Source organism: Tarenaya hassleriana, unplaced genomic scaffold (genome assembly GCF_000463585.1).
Source record: "Tarenaya hassleriana unplaced genomic scaffold, ASM46358v1 Cleome9, whole genome shotgun sequence".
Classification (NCBI taxonomy): Eukaryota; Viridiplantae; Streptophyta; class Magnoliopsida; order Brassicales; family Cleomaceae; genus Tarenaya; species Tarenaya hassleriana.
Window position 1 is genome coordinate 2704702 of NW_010971389.1, and position 14531 is coordinate 2719232.

Below are 14531 nucleotides of genomic sequence, written 5' to 3' on the forward strand. Positions count from 1 at the left end.
AGAGCAAGTTGTATCGATGGACCGACATGTAAGCTTTTGAAACATATCACATGATGGACATATTACATTTACAGAATAATTTGACGAGACATCTTGAATAAAGAGGATCGTCAAAGATTTTATTTCCTTTCTTTAACAAAAAATTAAAAAAAAAAAAACAGGATTTTTAATAATGTCCGAAAGATATTGACTTTCCTATGAGTTTATATATATATATATAGTAGGTTTTCATGTTGAATGAATTAATTAGAAGATGAACTTTGAAATTGTAATATAAAAGACTTACAAAACGGTCTTGTATATAACCATAGTCAGGTATGAATGTATATAATCTTTTTTTTTTCAATCTAAAAGTATTTTTATGATGCATTTTATTGGACCGAATCCGACCACAATATATACGTTCCAAAATAAGCTTATATATCTTATACTCAAAGTAAATTTAGAAACAAGAATTTCTAATGATAGGAGCTTAGCTTAGACAGTACTTGAGGTTGTCATTTTCTGTCGTCTAAATTCACATGTACACTTATCTCCTTTCATTTTCCATTATAGAATAATCATTCGTTCCATCCATAAATATTCCAGATTAATCCAAATTTGGATAACTCAACCGATAAAATAAGAGTGAAACCATGGACAGATCCACAAGTATGGGAGTGAGATCCCATGCCCTCATATATTTATAAAAAAAAATCAATTTACTTATAATTGTTATAAAATTTTGATAAAAAAGGTTGAAGGCCCCCGTTAAATTTTTTCTTAGGCCCCCTCCCATTCTTTTTTTTCTTTTTCTAATTTCTTGTTTCTCTAAATATTAGGTTTTAAAATGTCCTTTTTTAGTCTTATTTTCTATCTATTTTTTATTTTCTCTTTCAATTCTCTAAAAAAAACACAAATCTAATATTTTTTGTTTATTCATCAATTTCTATATTTTGATCATATTTATAAATTTATTTATATATATATATATTCATATATTTGATTTATAGAAAAACCAATTGACAAATATTTCAAAAAGAAACTTTTTTTCTAAGACAAAAAAACTTTGCATCAATATAGTAAAATTTCAATCAATAATATATCACATTATTAGTTTAGATCTCTCTCAATAAATTAATTACATGATTTATTTTAGCATCTTGATGTTAAAAAATATATTAAAGACAGATTTTTAATGATAACTTTGTGAAAATAATTTTGCGTAATCATTTTGATGATCAATTTTTGAATAATTATATAGTTTGTTTTATCGAAAAAGATATATTTCATATATATTATAAATTAAATTGGTATAGATAGATTTTAAAAAATAAAGAATAGTAAAATTTAATAATAGAATATAAACATTGTTTTATTAACTTTTTTATAGATATTTTATATATAATAATTATGGCCTCCACTCATAAATTTTTTTGGATCTGCCACTGAGTGAAACGTATGTCCCGTCCCAAATTCGAACCTTAAATTTAGAGAGAGAGCATATATTCTAAATCATTTTTCTAAATTCCGATTTCGAATTTAATATATATCTTGATACCCTGCTCTGAAGAAAGTGATTAAGAAAAAAATGATCTCTATATTGGGGCGGTTTTGTCCGATTAGCCGAATTTACATTTATATTTTTTATAAACATTCTAATCCATTTGATTTTTTAATAATTTTGTTAATTTACTAATTATAATTATATATATAATTTACCAATCACTCGTTATTTTTTTAATAAAAAGCAAATTCAATATTTTTCTCTAAATGTCAACGGAAAAAAATATCTTTGAGACAGTCTAAATATTTACTATTGCCACACCTGGCTTGCCAAAGCCAACCAATCACAACTTCAGCCCGTTTCTGTACATAGCAAATGTTTTACTTTCTCCACGCGCAGCGATCGTGCCAAAAGAAAACACAAAGGCGACACCTTTACAGGTCGAACTTAGAAAAAAAAGCTTCGGATTCCTCATCCGTGGAGGACATCTCTCTCTCGAATTCTGTTTCCCCTCACTAATATTCAAATCTTGGATCAGTGGGTTCTTTTTCGCAGAGATCGGGATCTCGAAAGATGCGGCGAAATTGCTGCCATGTCTCGTTCGCTTCCCTTCTCAAAATCCTCAATTTCGTGCAAGCGTTCTTCGGCGTGTCGATCATAATCTACTCGGTATGGATGCTCGATCAATGGAACCGTCGTGTCCCCGTGGATCCTCCTCCTCCATCGGCTTCTTCTCCGGATTCATCCCCTTCGTTCTCGAATTATGATCTCGGCAATCTCGTGTCGGGTTTCGTTTTCGGGTCGGGTGACGGTCCCGGGTTCAATCTCCATTCGATGGACCTCCCTGCTCCATGGTATAACGTTCCTGAAAAGTTTCCATTTTTTAGGGTATTTAGGAATTTAATTCGGGGCGATTAATTTCCATTTTCTTCAGGTTTTTTTAGCTATTCGGTGGAAAGTGGAATTGTTGTGGGTTATTTTGTTTTAGGTGGCTTGCATTTAATTCTCCAATCTTATTTTGATTTCTTTGAGCTTTTTCAAGTGGGATTCTATCATATCTATTGTTAACGAAGGAGATCAAATGGAATGGACAACCCTTAAACTCTTGAAGATGAAACTTGGGAGTAGACTTTATCAGTTTTCTATGTGATCATGAGCCCTACAAGCTTTTCTTCTGAAATTATCCATTTTTTTTGTGGAGATTATGCTTCTCGAATGTATATTTACCGTGGAAACGAACTAAACTGTATTCTGACCAAGAGTTCATCTTACAACTACAAGAGACTTGAAAGTGGTTGCTAGTTTTTTTATTTGCTGTTTGGTTATGAGTCTGTCGTAGTTTATGTGAGAATCTTTTGTTTTTTGTGTTGAATGTGTATATAGTACCGGAAATGTGTTCTGAAATGTTGCTTGATTCTCCTGATATGGTTCCTCTTCTGTTATCTTTATCAATGTTCTGTCTGATTTTTTTAGCTCAATTGAGTTTTGCTGATTCTTTCTTTGACTTGCTTTGTCTAATCTTTGATTGTTTAGGTTCATCTATTCTTTTATGGGGGTTGGCATTTTGGTCTGCATCGTCACTGTCATCGGTTTCATCGCAGCTGAAGCTATCAATGGCTGTTGCTTGTGCTTTGTATCCTTTTACAAAGCACACTTTTCTCTTGTCTCTGTTAATTTTGAGTTGACCGTGTCAAAATGATTGGGATTGTTTTGGATGTTTTTCCTTGACGGTTTTTTTAAGTACTCTATCCTAAAAACTGTGCTCATTCTACTTGAAGCGGCCCTTGTTGGGTTCATAGCCATTGATCGTCACTGGGAAAAGGTGAGGCCTTTCTTATGTCTGAAGCGGTTTTCACGTGTGTTTCAAGTTAATGACAGAGTCTAGACTCGCGTTTTGTAGGATCTTCCTAATGATCCAACTGGAGAACTCGACAGTCTTCGAGCTTTCATCGAGGAAAACATCGATGTATGCAAATGGGTCGGGATTGCTGTGGTGGCGGTCCAGGTAAGTCGGTCTTTCTTTCTAACATCGTGTGCTTCATGTTACTCGCTTTGGATTCCAAGACCATCAAAATCCTCAAGAGATTGGCTTTGTGGGATGACAGTCTTATTGGATGACTTCCATTGGCATTGATGTATTGAGTTTTGTTTCAGTTACTGTCATTGCTACTAGCGATGGTCCTTAGAGCAATGGTTTCAACCCGAACTTCTGAGCTCGATGAAGAGGAAGAAGACTACGAGAACCCAGGGAGAAGAGCGTGGGACCCTCTTCTCGGCTCACAGGCAAACCAGGCGTCTGCTGGGACGAGCAAGATCGACAACTGGAGCTCCCGGATGAGAGAAAAGGTAAAAAAAAAAAACAATATTTATTTACCGAATACTGTATCCATCAATGGCTGCATATCTTGTTCAACTATAAGATTCTCAAAAGGGGGAAATAGTTTCTTCCTCTTGGGTTTTTCGAAAGGGTTTGGTGTCTTAATAACGTGGAATCTCTATGAACTTTTTGCATGACAGTATGGACTGAACAACGGCCTGAGCCAGAGTCCATCCATGAATGCCAAAGCCAAGTAGACAACAGAAAAATGGTCAGAGCTTCCGCGTCCATCTATATATATACGTATCTGCGTTTTGGTCCATCAATATGGTGACTTTGGTCTCTTGTGTCTTACTCTTTGTAAGTTTGGGGTGTGCATAAGAAGTTTACACAGATGTATGTTTATCTCCTAATCCCTCTCTCTCTCTTTGTGTTCTGTTCTGAAACTCTGTTTAAGACAGCAGCCTTTGCCTCGTCTCTGTCTTCTTTCTTCAGTTTCATGATCTTTGCCCTAAACCCAAAAGAAAATTAAAGAAAGAAAAGGAAAAAAGATCATAATTTTATTGCCACTCTTCAGTAGTTAACATGAACCCTTTCTGCAACGTTTACATTGACGTCATATATATATATATATATATATATATATATATATATATGTTAAAAAGATATAATGTGAAAATGTATTTTGTTGCCTCTCTCTCACCAAGTAAGATCGAGGAAGGTCTCCTCTACGAGTTCTTGCAGCAACTTCCCTTCGATCTCTATCCCCAACTCATCCATTTCGATTCTCAGACCATCGAGCCATGTCCTCCCGACAACCTCGTCCCTCACCACCCTCTCTGCTGCTAGGCTGTTCGTCGTGTGCACTGTCTCGCCCATGTCAAGGCTCGTATCGGTTGAGCCCGAGCCAGAAAGCCAATCTTTCAACTGGCTCCATGCATGGTCCACCAGGTCCACCGGTAGGCTGAGGCTGTTCCGTGAAAGAGTTGTGGTCGTTTCTGCTACGATGGCATTGACACAATCGAAGATGAGCTTTTGATTCGATCCCTGTTGCCTTCGTTTAGACTCATAGGTCAGGTCCTTGTGGTTATCCGGGTCGGGGTATTTGTCTCTCAGTGAAGGATCCAAGGGACTATCCGGCGAGTGCCACCGATTGCAGCCGAGACTTACGGATGTTAATAGTGTTTCTATGAAGAAATACCAGTCTTCATATTCCTGGATCACTGTCACGGGTCTAGTTATGTCTGGAGACAAGTCATCGTCATCATCCCATGAAAGGGTCCGAGCAATGGATCCAATCAGAGGTGATTTGTCGATCAGATTAGATTTCAGACACATCTCCTGTCCTGTAAGACACAGCTCCAAGGTTTAAGAGAAAGCCAACTAATATAACTATGGTTAAATAACCGAAAAGCTGAAAAACATAGGACAACTAACTACCTCGGGTCTTCGGCATGGACAGTGCAGAACATTCTGAAAGTCCGTTGATTTCCTCTTCAAACGGTGGCTGTAGAACCGAGATTGGACTTGGCTGGTCCTGAGTTTCACTTGCATTCCCCGCCATTGACAGCTTTGTTGTTCTTGGTTCTCCCTGCATACAAAATTATAGCTTCGGCTTAAACAAGAATAACATATGCTATTCCGACAAGAATACTTCGTTTGAAATGATGAGATACCTCGTTAGGAAATAGGCTTTGTTGTCGTAATGAATCAGGAGTCAAACTATCTGTAAAGGACAAGCAGTTGTGACTGGTTTTACCGGGAAGAGTAGCGACAGAAGGCATCTCAAGTGCAGCCAATTGAGGCTCATTGCTGGTCTGAGACACGCCGGTTTTTTTATTGATAGCTTTCTTGTTCCTGAAGAAGAAAAAGTTCGAGACTTTCCATGATGATTTCAAGCTTCTCGACTCCACCAAACCAGAAGCTTCAGTGTTTGTCCTAACACCAGGTGTCGACTTTGACCTTTCTAAGGTTTTTGGAGAATCTCTGGTGTTTTCCTCTTGATTCAAACCGCTGTTTATGCACGATGTTGATGCTCTTGCCTCTGGCATTACCTCGTTATTCTCTCCGTTTGATCCAGTTGGAGCTTTGGTATCTGAAAGTGAAAGCATTTCACCTAAAGTGCTCGAGGTTCTCGGGATGTATTTCTGCTGCTGAGTAGTCCCGTTTAGTGCCATCATCGTCCATCTTTCAGAAAGCCGTTTCTTCGCCTCTCTGCAGACCGATGACTCTGGAGAATCCGAGGCTCGACTGAAAGAGGAGGAAGAGAAAGGAGGACTGCCGACCCTATTCGGGCAATCCCATGAATGCCTAGAGACTGGTGACATGATCTCGGAATCACTAAGGTTTCCCACTAGGTATTCACTATCGGACTTGTTAAACGAACTGTCGTCACCAATATAGCCATTATTGGACAAGACCGAAGAAAACAGAGTCTCGTTCCGACAATGACCCATCAAATTTTCACGCATTCGACATGTTATTTCCTTTGCGGCTTCTCTTGACTCGGCATCCCCAGGTTCATCAAAAGGGCCCACGCCGTGAAAATCTCCGGGTGATGATGGAGATGATGAAGCCATAGCTTTGATATCTAAACCTTTCCCTGGACTAGGCTTCAAGACAACTATCCGGGTTGGCTGAGATGGCTGTTCTCTGGCCTGTCGGTTTACAAAAGATGATGGGTAACCTGGATAACGATTGTCCCATCCAGTTCTATGAACCGAGGAAGTTGATTTCTTGATCTGTTTGTTCCTCCTGTCTTGTACTACAAATTTCGCGGTATCAACTGCCTTGGAAGGTCTTAATACCGTGATGCGTTTCGTCTCAAGATGTGGAGGAACAGGCTGATAATCGGAGAGATGCTGAGACAAGAATGAATTCGATTCCTGGAGAAATTTGACGAATAAATCCTTGTTGGAACTTAAAACTTCCAGTGCATCTTGGAACTCCTTGGACTGATGAAGCTTCTCATCCGTTACCAAGCGTTTCGCTTCCATGAACTTTTCCCGGACAAGAGCTATCTGTTTTTCTCTCATGGCTTCATCGTTCTTCCCTTTTCTAGACGAGCTATCCCTTGAACGATTCACCTTCTGAGGCGGCTGCCACATTTCGTATGCATCTTCGTAGCTCTGTTGTGAAGCGGTATTATCAAGCTGGAGCTGTGGAAGAGTATCCAGACCCATTAACTTGGCCACAACATTGGTGGGGTTTTGTTTGCGTTCAACTTCTTTCGACATTTCTCGAGCAATGAGTTTCTTCATCGGTGTACCGTTTACTTCGTCTGAAGCACTTCTCCTCAGATTGGACAGAACCTAAACACAAGATGGAAAAAACACAAGACATGAGAGATTCAGTGACCAGAATATTAAACTTCAAGTGCATAAATAAGGACAGCATCTCTGAAATTAAATACTCTCTGGAGCTTTTCCTTGAATATTTCTAATTAATTATCAAACTTACCAGTTCAGCTTCTGTATGGTCTCCAAATGATGGACTCAGCATTTGGACCACGTCAGATCGACTCCTCGACAGAGAAGATGCTGCCAACAAACGACCTCGTGTCAATAACACACTGGTGAATATAAAATCAAGATAATCATAGACAGAGGATAATATTGACATAAAACTTGATGCACATCTTATGGATTGTCAGAATTTACATAAAAAAAGGAATATATATATATATATATATGAGATAACAATATGAACTCCAGGCCAGTAGAAATGACAAAGTTGAAAGATAAGAAGAGTCTTCCCTAAATGTTAACCTCGAGGACCCTATTCATAACTACTACCCGTAGGGTGAGAGGAATTCAGTCGACGGTAATGCCCCGTTGTTCATAGGAACACAATCGAGCTAACCAAAAGTCGACATTTTTGCAAAAAAAAAAAAAGGTTCTTTGGTGAAAAAGAGCTCTCTCCGTTTGGAAGAGGTAGAGGAGATTACCGTCATTGTGAGGTTTATCAGTAAGAAACTTGTTTCCCCTAGCAGTTGCGTCCAGAACAAAGAGGTTCACCATACTGCCTAAGCATCCAGGAACAGGACTTTCCATGTTTTGAACCTTTCTGCCGATTGAGCCCATTCATTTGGATCCCTGCAGTTGCCCGTTTTCACCAAGTTCTAATAAAAGTTTTATAATCTTGGGTATTAAAAATGGCACGAAAACGAAAGGATGTTGATCCATGCAAGAGAGAGAAGAGAAACGGAAATCACAGCAATGTGAGAAACAACAACTTCCTAGAGGTACAAGATTGACTCGAAGCTCTAACGCCAACTCATGATACAAAACCTGACAAGCAGCGGTTCCAAAAGAAGAAACTTTCGGGCTTTGAAGCTTCACACTCAAGACAATTTGGATCAGTCCCCTCTCGTGTTTCAACAGAGAGAGCAAGCAAGGCTTTTGAAATGGTAGTTTCAAACCGAAAGATGCATAGGGCGAGACAAGAGAAAAAGAGAGAGAGAGAGGAAGATGACTGGAAGAACCAGACAACGTGTAGTAGCAAAGAAGGATAGGCCAAGCAACACAAAACAAGGTTTGGTCAGGGAAAAGTAAGAATAAGATGCTGTAATTACAGCGACGGTTCATACTGTATTAACAAACGGGAAATCATAATTTGGCATGAGATATCACAATCAAAGACACCAACTTTTTAAGCTCTGATCAAACTCACTCCTGGCAAAAGCTACGAATCTGCCTTTTCTCACCCCTTCGGAGCAGAAGAAGAAAAAAAAAACAAAAACTCCCCAAATTTGAAGGCTAAGAAAAATCCTAAGCCCTCATGGATCCACTCACCAGATTCCGTGATGCAACTCTTCTATATGCAAACGAACCCGTACGCATGTGTGTGTGTATATGCGTGTGGGTATAATCGAAATCAACTGGAAACAAGCGAAGCATTAGAACGGTGATAAAAATGCCGTAGATTCATGGTAAATTCACTGAACTGAAAAAACGGAGCAGCAAATCAGATCGACCGAATGGGCTAAACCCAATCAGAAATTGGAGGAGAAGAACAGAAAAAAGCTGAAAACATCCACTGCAGGACAAGCAGAACAAAAGTTGCGAAAAAGAAAAAGAAGCAAAAAAGCAAATCTACAGAGAGAGAGAGAGAGGAAATCAGAATCTATTTAAACCAAAAGAATCGCCACAGGAAAAGGAGTATCGGAAAGTGAGATCAGAGCGAGAGACAGAGAAAACAGCAACTTTTTGCTTTACTCGTACACACAGAGAGAGAGAGAGAGAGAGAGAGAGGACCTGTTATTCCTAGCTCTATAGAAACATAGCGAGCTCCGGCGCCGGAGATATCGCCGGGAAGGAGAAGCTCCGACGAGGAATCCGCCAATGGAATCTCTGTCGCACCGACTAGGGACGAGTTGGCGACGGACGCGAAAGCGGTACGAATAAATTATAGTTGAATTGAGAATCTCGCGTACAGACAAACATATGCAGAGAGAGAGAGAGAGAGAGAGAGAGAGAGAGAGAAGGAAATGGGGCAGTTACGCGCTACTCTGGACTCTTGTTACTCCCTCACAATCCCCGCCCTTCATTAATTGCCTACTTATTTATTTAACTTTTTATAACATTTTTTGTTTTCATAATATTATTATTATTAAAAAAATAAAACAACGCATTGCATTAGCCTTCCTCATGGGTAATCACTCACATTCATGAGCTATATGTAAAAAGGTTAGAACAAAAAAGATATCATAATTACAGTTTATGATGGCATGTTTAGTATATGTACTCAAAATTAAATTGAAGACTAAATCATATTTACATTCAATAAGGCGATATAACTTAATGTTGTATATATAGAGATAGAGAGCATAAATTTCCTTATTTTTGTATTGATTTTTACTCGTGTTCTATGTTATATATATATATTTTATAATCCGAAAGTTTACCAGATTTTTTGTCCGACTATATTTTCTAGAAAACGGATAAATCCATATGAATGTTTCTCCACAGGTGAAGACTCGAACTCGTATTGGAAAGGAGTATTGTTTTCTTCTTTACCGGTTGAGCCACTCAATATTGGGTCTATATTATATATTTGAATAATTTTTTTTAATTACATACTCTGTTTTTTTTTTGTAATCGGGTGTTTTGTACCGAAATCTACACTAGTTTCGGGATCGAAAGCAAGACATGTGATTAAAATATACATGTTTGTTTTTTGTGGTTAGAATGTTGAAATCTCCCACCCAACGCATCCATCCATCATCAACTTGATAATTTTCTTAACCATAATCCCATTTAATGATAGTATTCTTTTCACATGAAAGAAATAAAATTTACAAAACCCGAAATGTAATTTGTTTTCACGGCATGACAGTAATAATACTGATTTCTTTATTCCCAATTATATGTATGTATATAATGTATATATGCACACATACACCCACCAATGCTATATTATATATGTGACAATATGATTTTGGTAAGTTCAAAGTGATTCGACAAATCTGATTTGGTTTCATTTCGCAGTGAAAGTTTTACTAAAAATGTGCTATGACCCAACAAATCCAATCTTCACCATATCAATTTGCTTATGTTTACATTTTATATTTTTTTTATAACAATGATGGTTTTTTGGGTCTTCGCCCCGACTACATTTTATATTGTTATTTCTAATATTAATTTTATTTTCTTTTATTCTCTAAATTGTTTCATCAATAAGTAATTTACTTTATTCAATTCCTTTATATAGATAATATTTCAAAAATCTATTTATTAAACGTTCAAACTATCGTTTGATATGTAATTAATTTGAGTTCATTTTTATAATGATCGAGAATGGATGATTCGAATTAAATCATATGTATGTCAATCCTGATCAAACCGAACGAAAATTTTTATTATAAAAAACTCAATTCAGATACTTTTTTAAAATTCATAAAAAAAAATCAAATACTATATTATATAATAAAAAATATGGATCACCCAACATAATATCATTACGCTTGTAAAAAAAAACAATGCATAATGTATCACATTAAGGTATGATGACGACAACTTTCACTAGTTTTCCTCCACCGTTTCCTCGTCCTCCTCCTAATCATGTTGTGTTTATTTACACATTTCAACTACTAGATTTGCGTGTGTGATGTAAATAAGTTGAAAACTCATTTCTTCAACCATATATATATATATTGAATGGTCATGTATGTCACCAACTATAGTTTTTCAAAATCAAATTTTTTTTTTTTATTTTTTGAATTTTGATACTTACAAAATAAATAGAAAATATGGAATAATTATTCTTTATATTATGGGGATTATGAATTCCGTTATTATAAAAAAAAACCTTTGAAAAGATTAATGAAATCAAGATGTATTTCCCCAAAGATTGCATAATGATTATTCTATAATTAAGATTACACGTTTTTAATAATAATAATAATAATAATAAATTTAGAATCAGGCCCACTGAAACTGAATCACACGCCAACCAAAACAGCCCACATGGACATGTTCATCCTTTCCAATGCAAAAAATGACGTCAGCAAATAGAAGATGAGATGACGTGGCAGGTGGGGGCCACGGCCAGCGTTTGTGCATGGGCCACGAGTCACATCCAAGCTGGGTAACAAGCCAGTTGTGCGAGTACTTCTTTCTATACTTCTAATAATATTTCCATGTATTTTTTTAATTATTAGCATTATTGTTTTCTTAATCTACGGTGATAAATCGCATTTATTATAAGTTGCAATTTATTTATTAAATAAAATAATCAGATGTGGTGTTAACTGCATATATTGGAATATATCTTTTACATATAAACTAAAAATGTCTTCCAAGAAAATATAATAAAATATTCAAGTGTAAATCATGCCAGTTTAAATATATCTTAAATATGGGTGGGCGTTTCGTTTCGGTCTCGAAGAATTTAACCTAACTAAACCGAAAAGCATGGTATTTTTTTTAGCTGAACCGTTCTGAATTTTTGAACGGCATTATTTTTAGAAAATCGAATATCTCACAACCGAACCGAGTCGAATCAAATTTTTAAAAATTCCCAGAAACCGAAATTTTTAAAAGAATTCTATTTTTTTAATAAAATCTAGAACCGAACCAAACCGAAATTGAAATCGAACCGAACCGAACATAATATAAAAACCGAAAAAACTGAATCGATACATTCCTGTCTCGAACCCGAACCAATTCTCAAATCGTCCACCTAATTTTAAGCATTACATGAAACATAGATAACTCAGCACATTTAATAAACCAAGACTGTAATCATCCTCAAAAGCCCAGTTTGAATGGTTTTCTTCTAAAATGAACATATAAAACATTAATTATACTTGTAATTGAAAAACCCTAAATACTAAGGGGAGGAAGAAAAATCGCATGGCCTTTGGATGTCCACTTCTTGATTACAAACTATACCAGTAGGACAATATTGTTATATATATATATATATATGTACATATGTATTGGTTCGAATATCTGTACAGACCGATGACATAGTATAGTGTTTACGTATAGACAGATATACACATTAAGAGACGAGTTACATTGGTAGTTATATGGTTTTCCGGAAACCAGAATTCATACATGAAACAAAAAAAAATGAAGGGAATTCAAGATTAAGATTAAGAAAGCTTGAGGCTTCTGATTGGGGAATTTGTCTCTATATAATTATGCACCTGAATAGGAAAAACAAAAGGATATCTCAATGAAACAAATTCCATATATATATATATATATATATATGTATGGAATTTTACTAATTAATAGAGGATGCAAGTGGGGTGACAGTGAAATAAAAGTAGTTTGCCATTGAATGTACGTACGTGGTCTCACAATCATTCATCAATGAACCAACCGTATATATGTATCTTCACTTATTACAATATTCTCTCTCTGTTTCTGCATCAGTTGCATGATATTCTCGGAGAATGAGTGTCCCAACTACTCTGGCAGCTGAGGGCTTCGAAGAGACAAAACTATAACTAATGTCAGTGAACAGTGATCATATATCAGAATCTCAGTTCAAACCACATATACACATGCAATGGCACTCTTATGATCCCCCCATATATATATATATATATATATACACACACGTATATTGATTGAGATCTTTTTCTGTGTGTGTTAATAAACATAAGAAAGATTATATGGATGAGATATACAAAAGTAAAGATCATCATTCTCGTGTCCTCTACAAGCATGTCTGAATAGATAGTCGATTTTGAATATATATATATGTACCCGATGAACAAATGCTCAAATTCTTCCGAGTATAAATTTCGTTGGTTTATGAATCAAAACATATATATTATATTTGCTTTCCGGCCAAAAAACACATTCATTCATTCAACTTACAGGCTCACAACAACACATTCTACTCGATTTTTCTAACTTTGAAACCGAAATAGGATTATAGAAAAACAATCAGCAATAACTTCTTACAGCCACGGACATTGCTCTTATAGAGCAAGCTGCAAGGAAACGCCATTAAACCTTGGAGCAACGTAGAACAAATCATTTTTTTTAAAAAAAGTAAAACCTCGAGTCACACGGCCAACAATATCGGAAGTCGGGGAATCCCCCAAGCTCTGTTGGTTTGAGAGTCCCCTTCCTATAAACGAGGTCGTGGGTTCAACACCCAGAGTATAGATTCTCCTCCTGTCACCTTCGGGTGTTTCACATCCCCACGTATGTGTTGCAGGGTCGTGCACGTGGGTCGGGATTAGTCTGGACCTTTGGGCTTGGAATCACCGAATTATTAAAAAAAAAACAATATCGGAAGTCTCTGGACGCGATAGAGGGTCTGTGGAAAAAGAAGAACGACTGCGTTGGACAAAAGGGTAATTCAGTCTTTTTCGAAATAAGGTCGTTACATTAGTTTTCAAAGGATGTACAAATTTTGGATAGGATGGGCTTTGCAAGATGATGGGGAATGTATTCAGCCATCATGCGAAATGTGTTGGTCTAAACTAAATAAGTTTTTTTTTGGGTAAATCTAAACTGAATAGTTTCAAATCGCTTCAGAAACATTCTTAGATATATATTCCTAATGTGTAAAAAAAAAATACTTAACATGAAAACGACATACGGATAGATAATTTTTTTTTATTTGTACATAGAGACTGCTATATTTTTCGGAATTTTTATTGGATTATTATACTAGTAATTATAAGCGAATATTGGATATTCTGTTGTTTCCATTTTCCATGGGTGGGAAGACACGAAGATACAGAACAAACAGACGGAAAATATCGGAAAAATGCCACGTCAGCACATTATCCTTGAGACGGGAGATGTGGTGAACACGTGGCGGATGTCGAGTGGACAAAAACGATTCGTTTAACCCAAAAACTCTCCGGTTCTCTTCTTAGCCTTTGGATCACAAACACGCGACAAATTCACAATCTCGTCTCCGAACAAAAATAAAAATAATACAGATTCTCCGAAACTCGAAGTAGCATCAGAAGATGGCGATTACGTCAGCAGCTTCCGGCTTTCTTCTGACGGCCAACGTCGCCGTCTCTTCATCCGTCGGTGGTTCGTCGAGGAGCGCCGCCGCAGTGTCTTTCTTGCCGATGCGGAGCTCTCTCGGATCGAGGCTCGTAGTCAGGGCGGCGGAGGAGGCAAATCCGGCCCCGGCCGCTGCGGAGGAAGGTGCTACGGCCACAACCGCGGCTCCGGCGGCGGACGCTGCCCCCCAACCCAAGCCACCTCCGATCCGCCCCAAGAGAGGCGCCAAGGTCCGCCA

The 14531-nt window shown here is 37.1% G+C and overlaps 3 protein-coding genes across 5 annotated transcripts in view; 2 read left to right on the top strand and 1 right to left on the bottom strand.

The window, feature by feature from the left end:
- The first annotated feature begins 1880 nt into the window (after window positions 1–1880).
- On the top strand, window positions 1881–4277 carry LOC104804027 (tetraspanin-20). Its single transcript, XM_010528167.1, has 6 exons — window positions 1881–2340; window positions 3020–3119; window positions 3228–3308; window positions 3387–3491; window positions 3641–3832; window positions 4004–4277. Exons 1-6 carry the CDS (start codon window positions 2060–2062, stop codon window positions 4058–4060), a joined length of 816 nt encoding a protein of 271 aa, XP_010526469.1. The 5' UTR covers window positions 1881–2059; the 3' UTR covers window positions 4061–4277.
- A 68-nt stretch (window positions 4278–4345) lies between these two features.
- LOC104804028 lies at window positions 4346–9308 on the bottom strand. Of its 3 annotated transcripts, none has more exons than XM_010528169.2 (6): window positions 9059–9308; window positions 7750–7897; window positions 7263–7342; window positions 5480–7114; window positions 5244–5394; window positions 4346–5149 (listed from the first exon to the last, which is right to left on the bottom strand). In XM_010528169.2, exons 2-6 carry the CDS (start codon window positions 7883–7885, stop codon window positions 4503–4505), a joined length of 2649 nt encoding a protein of 882 aa, XP_010526471.1. In that variant the 5' UTR covers window positions 7886–7897; window positions 9059–9308; the 3' UTR covers window positions 4346–4502. The 3 variants fall into 3 exon arrangements, with proteins under 3 accessions (XP_010526471.1, XP_010526473.1, XP_010526472.1); XM_010528171.2 differs by lacking the exon at window positions 9059–9308 and adding an exon at window positions 8597–9009; XM_010528170.1 differs by lacking the exon at window positions 9059–9308 and adding an exon at window positions 8093–8571.
- Window positions 9309–14171: 4863 nt separating this feature from the next.
- The window catches only part of LOC104804030 (photosystem I reaction center subunit IV B, chloroplastic-like), a 1085-nt gene continuing 725 nt past the window's right edge, over window positions 14172–14531 (top strand). Inside the window, exon 1 of the mRNA XM_010528176.2 lies at window positions 14172–14523. Within this exon, the coding sequence (XP_010526478.1) occupies window positions 14251–14523 (273 nt within the window). The 5' untranslated portion in view covers window positions 14172–14250. The remainder of the gene's footprint in view (window positions 14524–14531) is intronic.

What these genes read in the sequence shown, in the direction of transcription:
- LOC104804027 (XM_010528167.1), top strand. Translation starts at nt 2,060, where the DNA reads ATGCGGCGAAATTGCTGCCATGTCTCGTTCGCTTCCCTTCTCAAAATC. An exon ending in ATGGCTGTTGCTTGTGCTTT is followed by an intron (nt 3,120 to 3,227) that starts GTATCCTTTTAC and finishes GGTTTTTTTAAG; the next exon opens with TACTCTATCCTAAAAACTGT. An exon ending in GCTCCCGGATGAGAGAAAAG is followed by an intron (nt 3,833 to 4,003) that starts GTAAAAAAAAAA and finishes TTTGCATGACAG; the next exon opens with TATGGACTGAACAACGGCCT.
- LOC104804028 (XM_010528169.2), bottom strand. Translation starts at nt 7,885, where the DNA reads ATGGGCTCAATCGGCAGAAAGGTTCAAAACATGGAAAGTCCTGTTCCT. An exon ending in ACCATACAGAAGCTGAACTG is followed by an intron (nt 7,115 to 7,262) that starts GTAAGTTTGATA and finishes TCTTGTGTTTAG; the next exon opens with GTTCTGTCCAATCTGAGGAG. An exon ending in AAAGCCTATTTCCTAACGAG is followed by an intron (nt 5,395 to 5,479) that starts GTATCTCATCAT and finishes TTTTGTATGCAG; the next exon opens with GGAGAACCAAGAACAACAAA.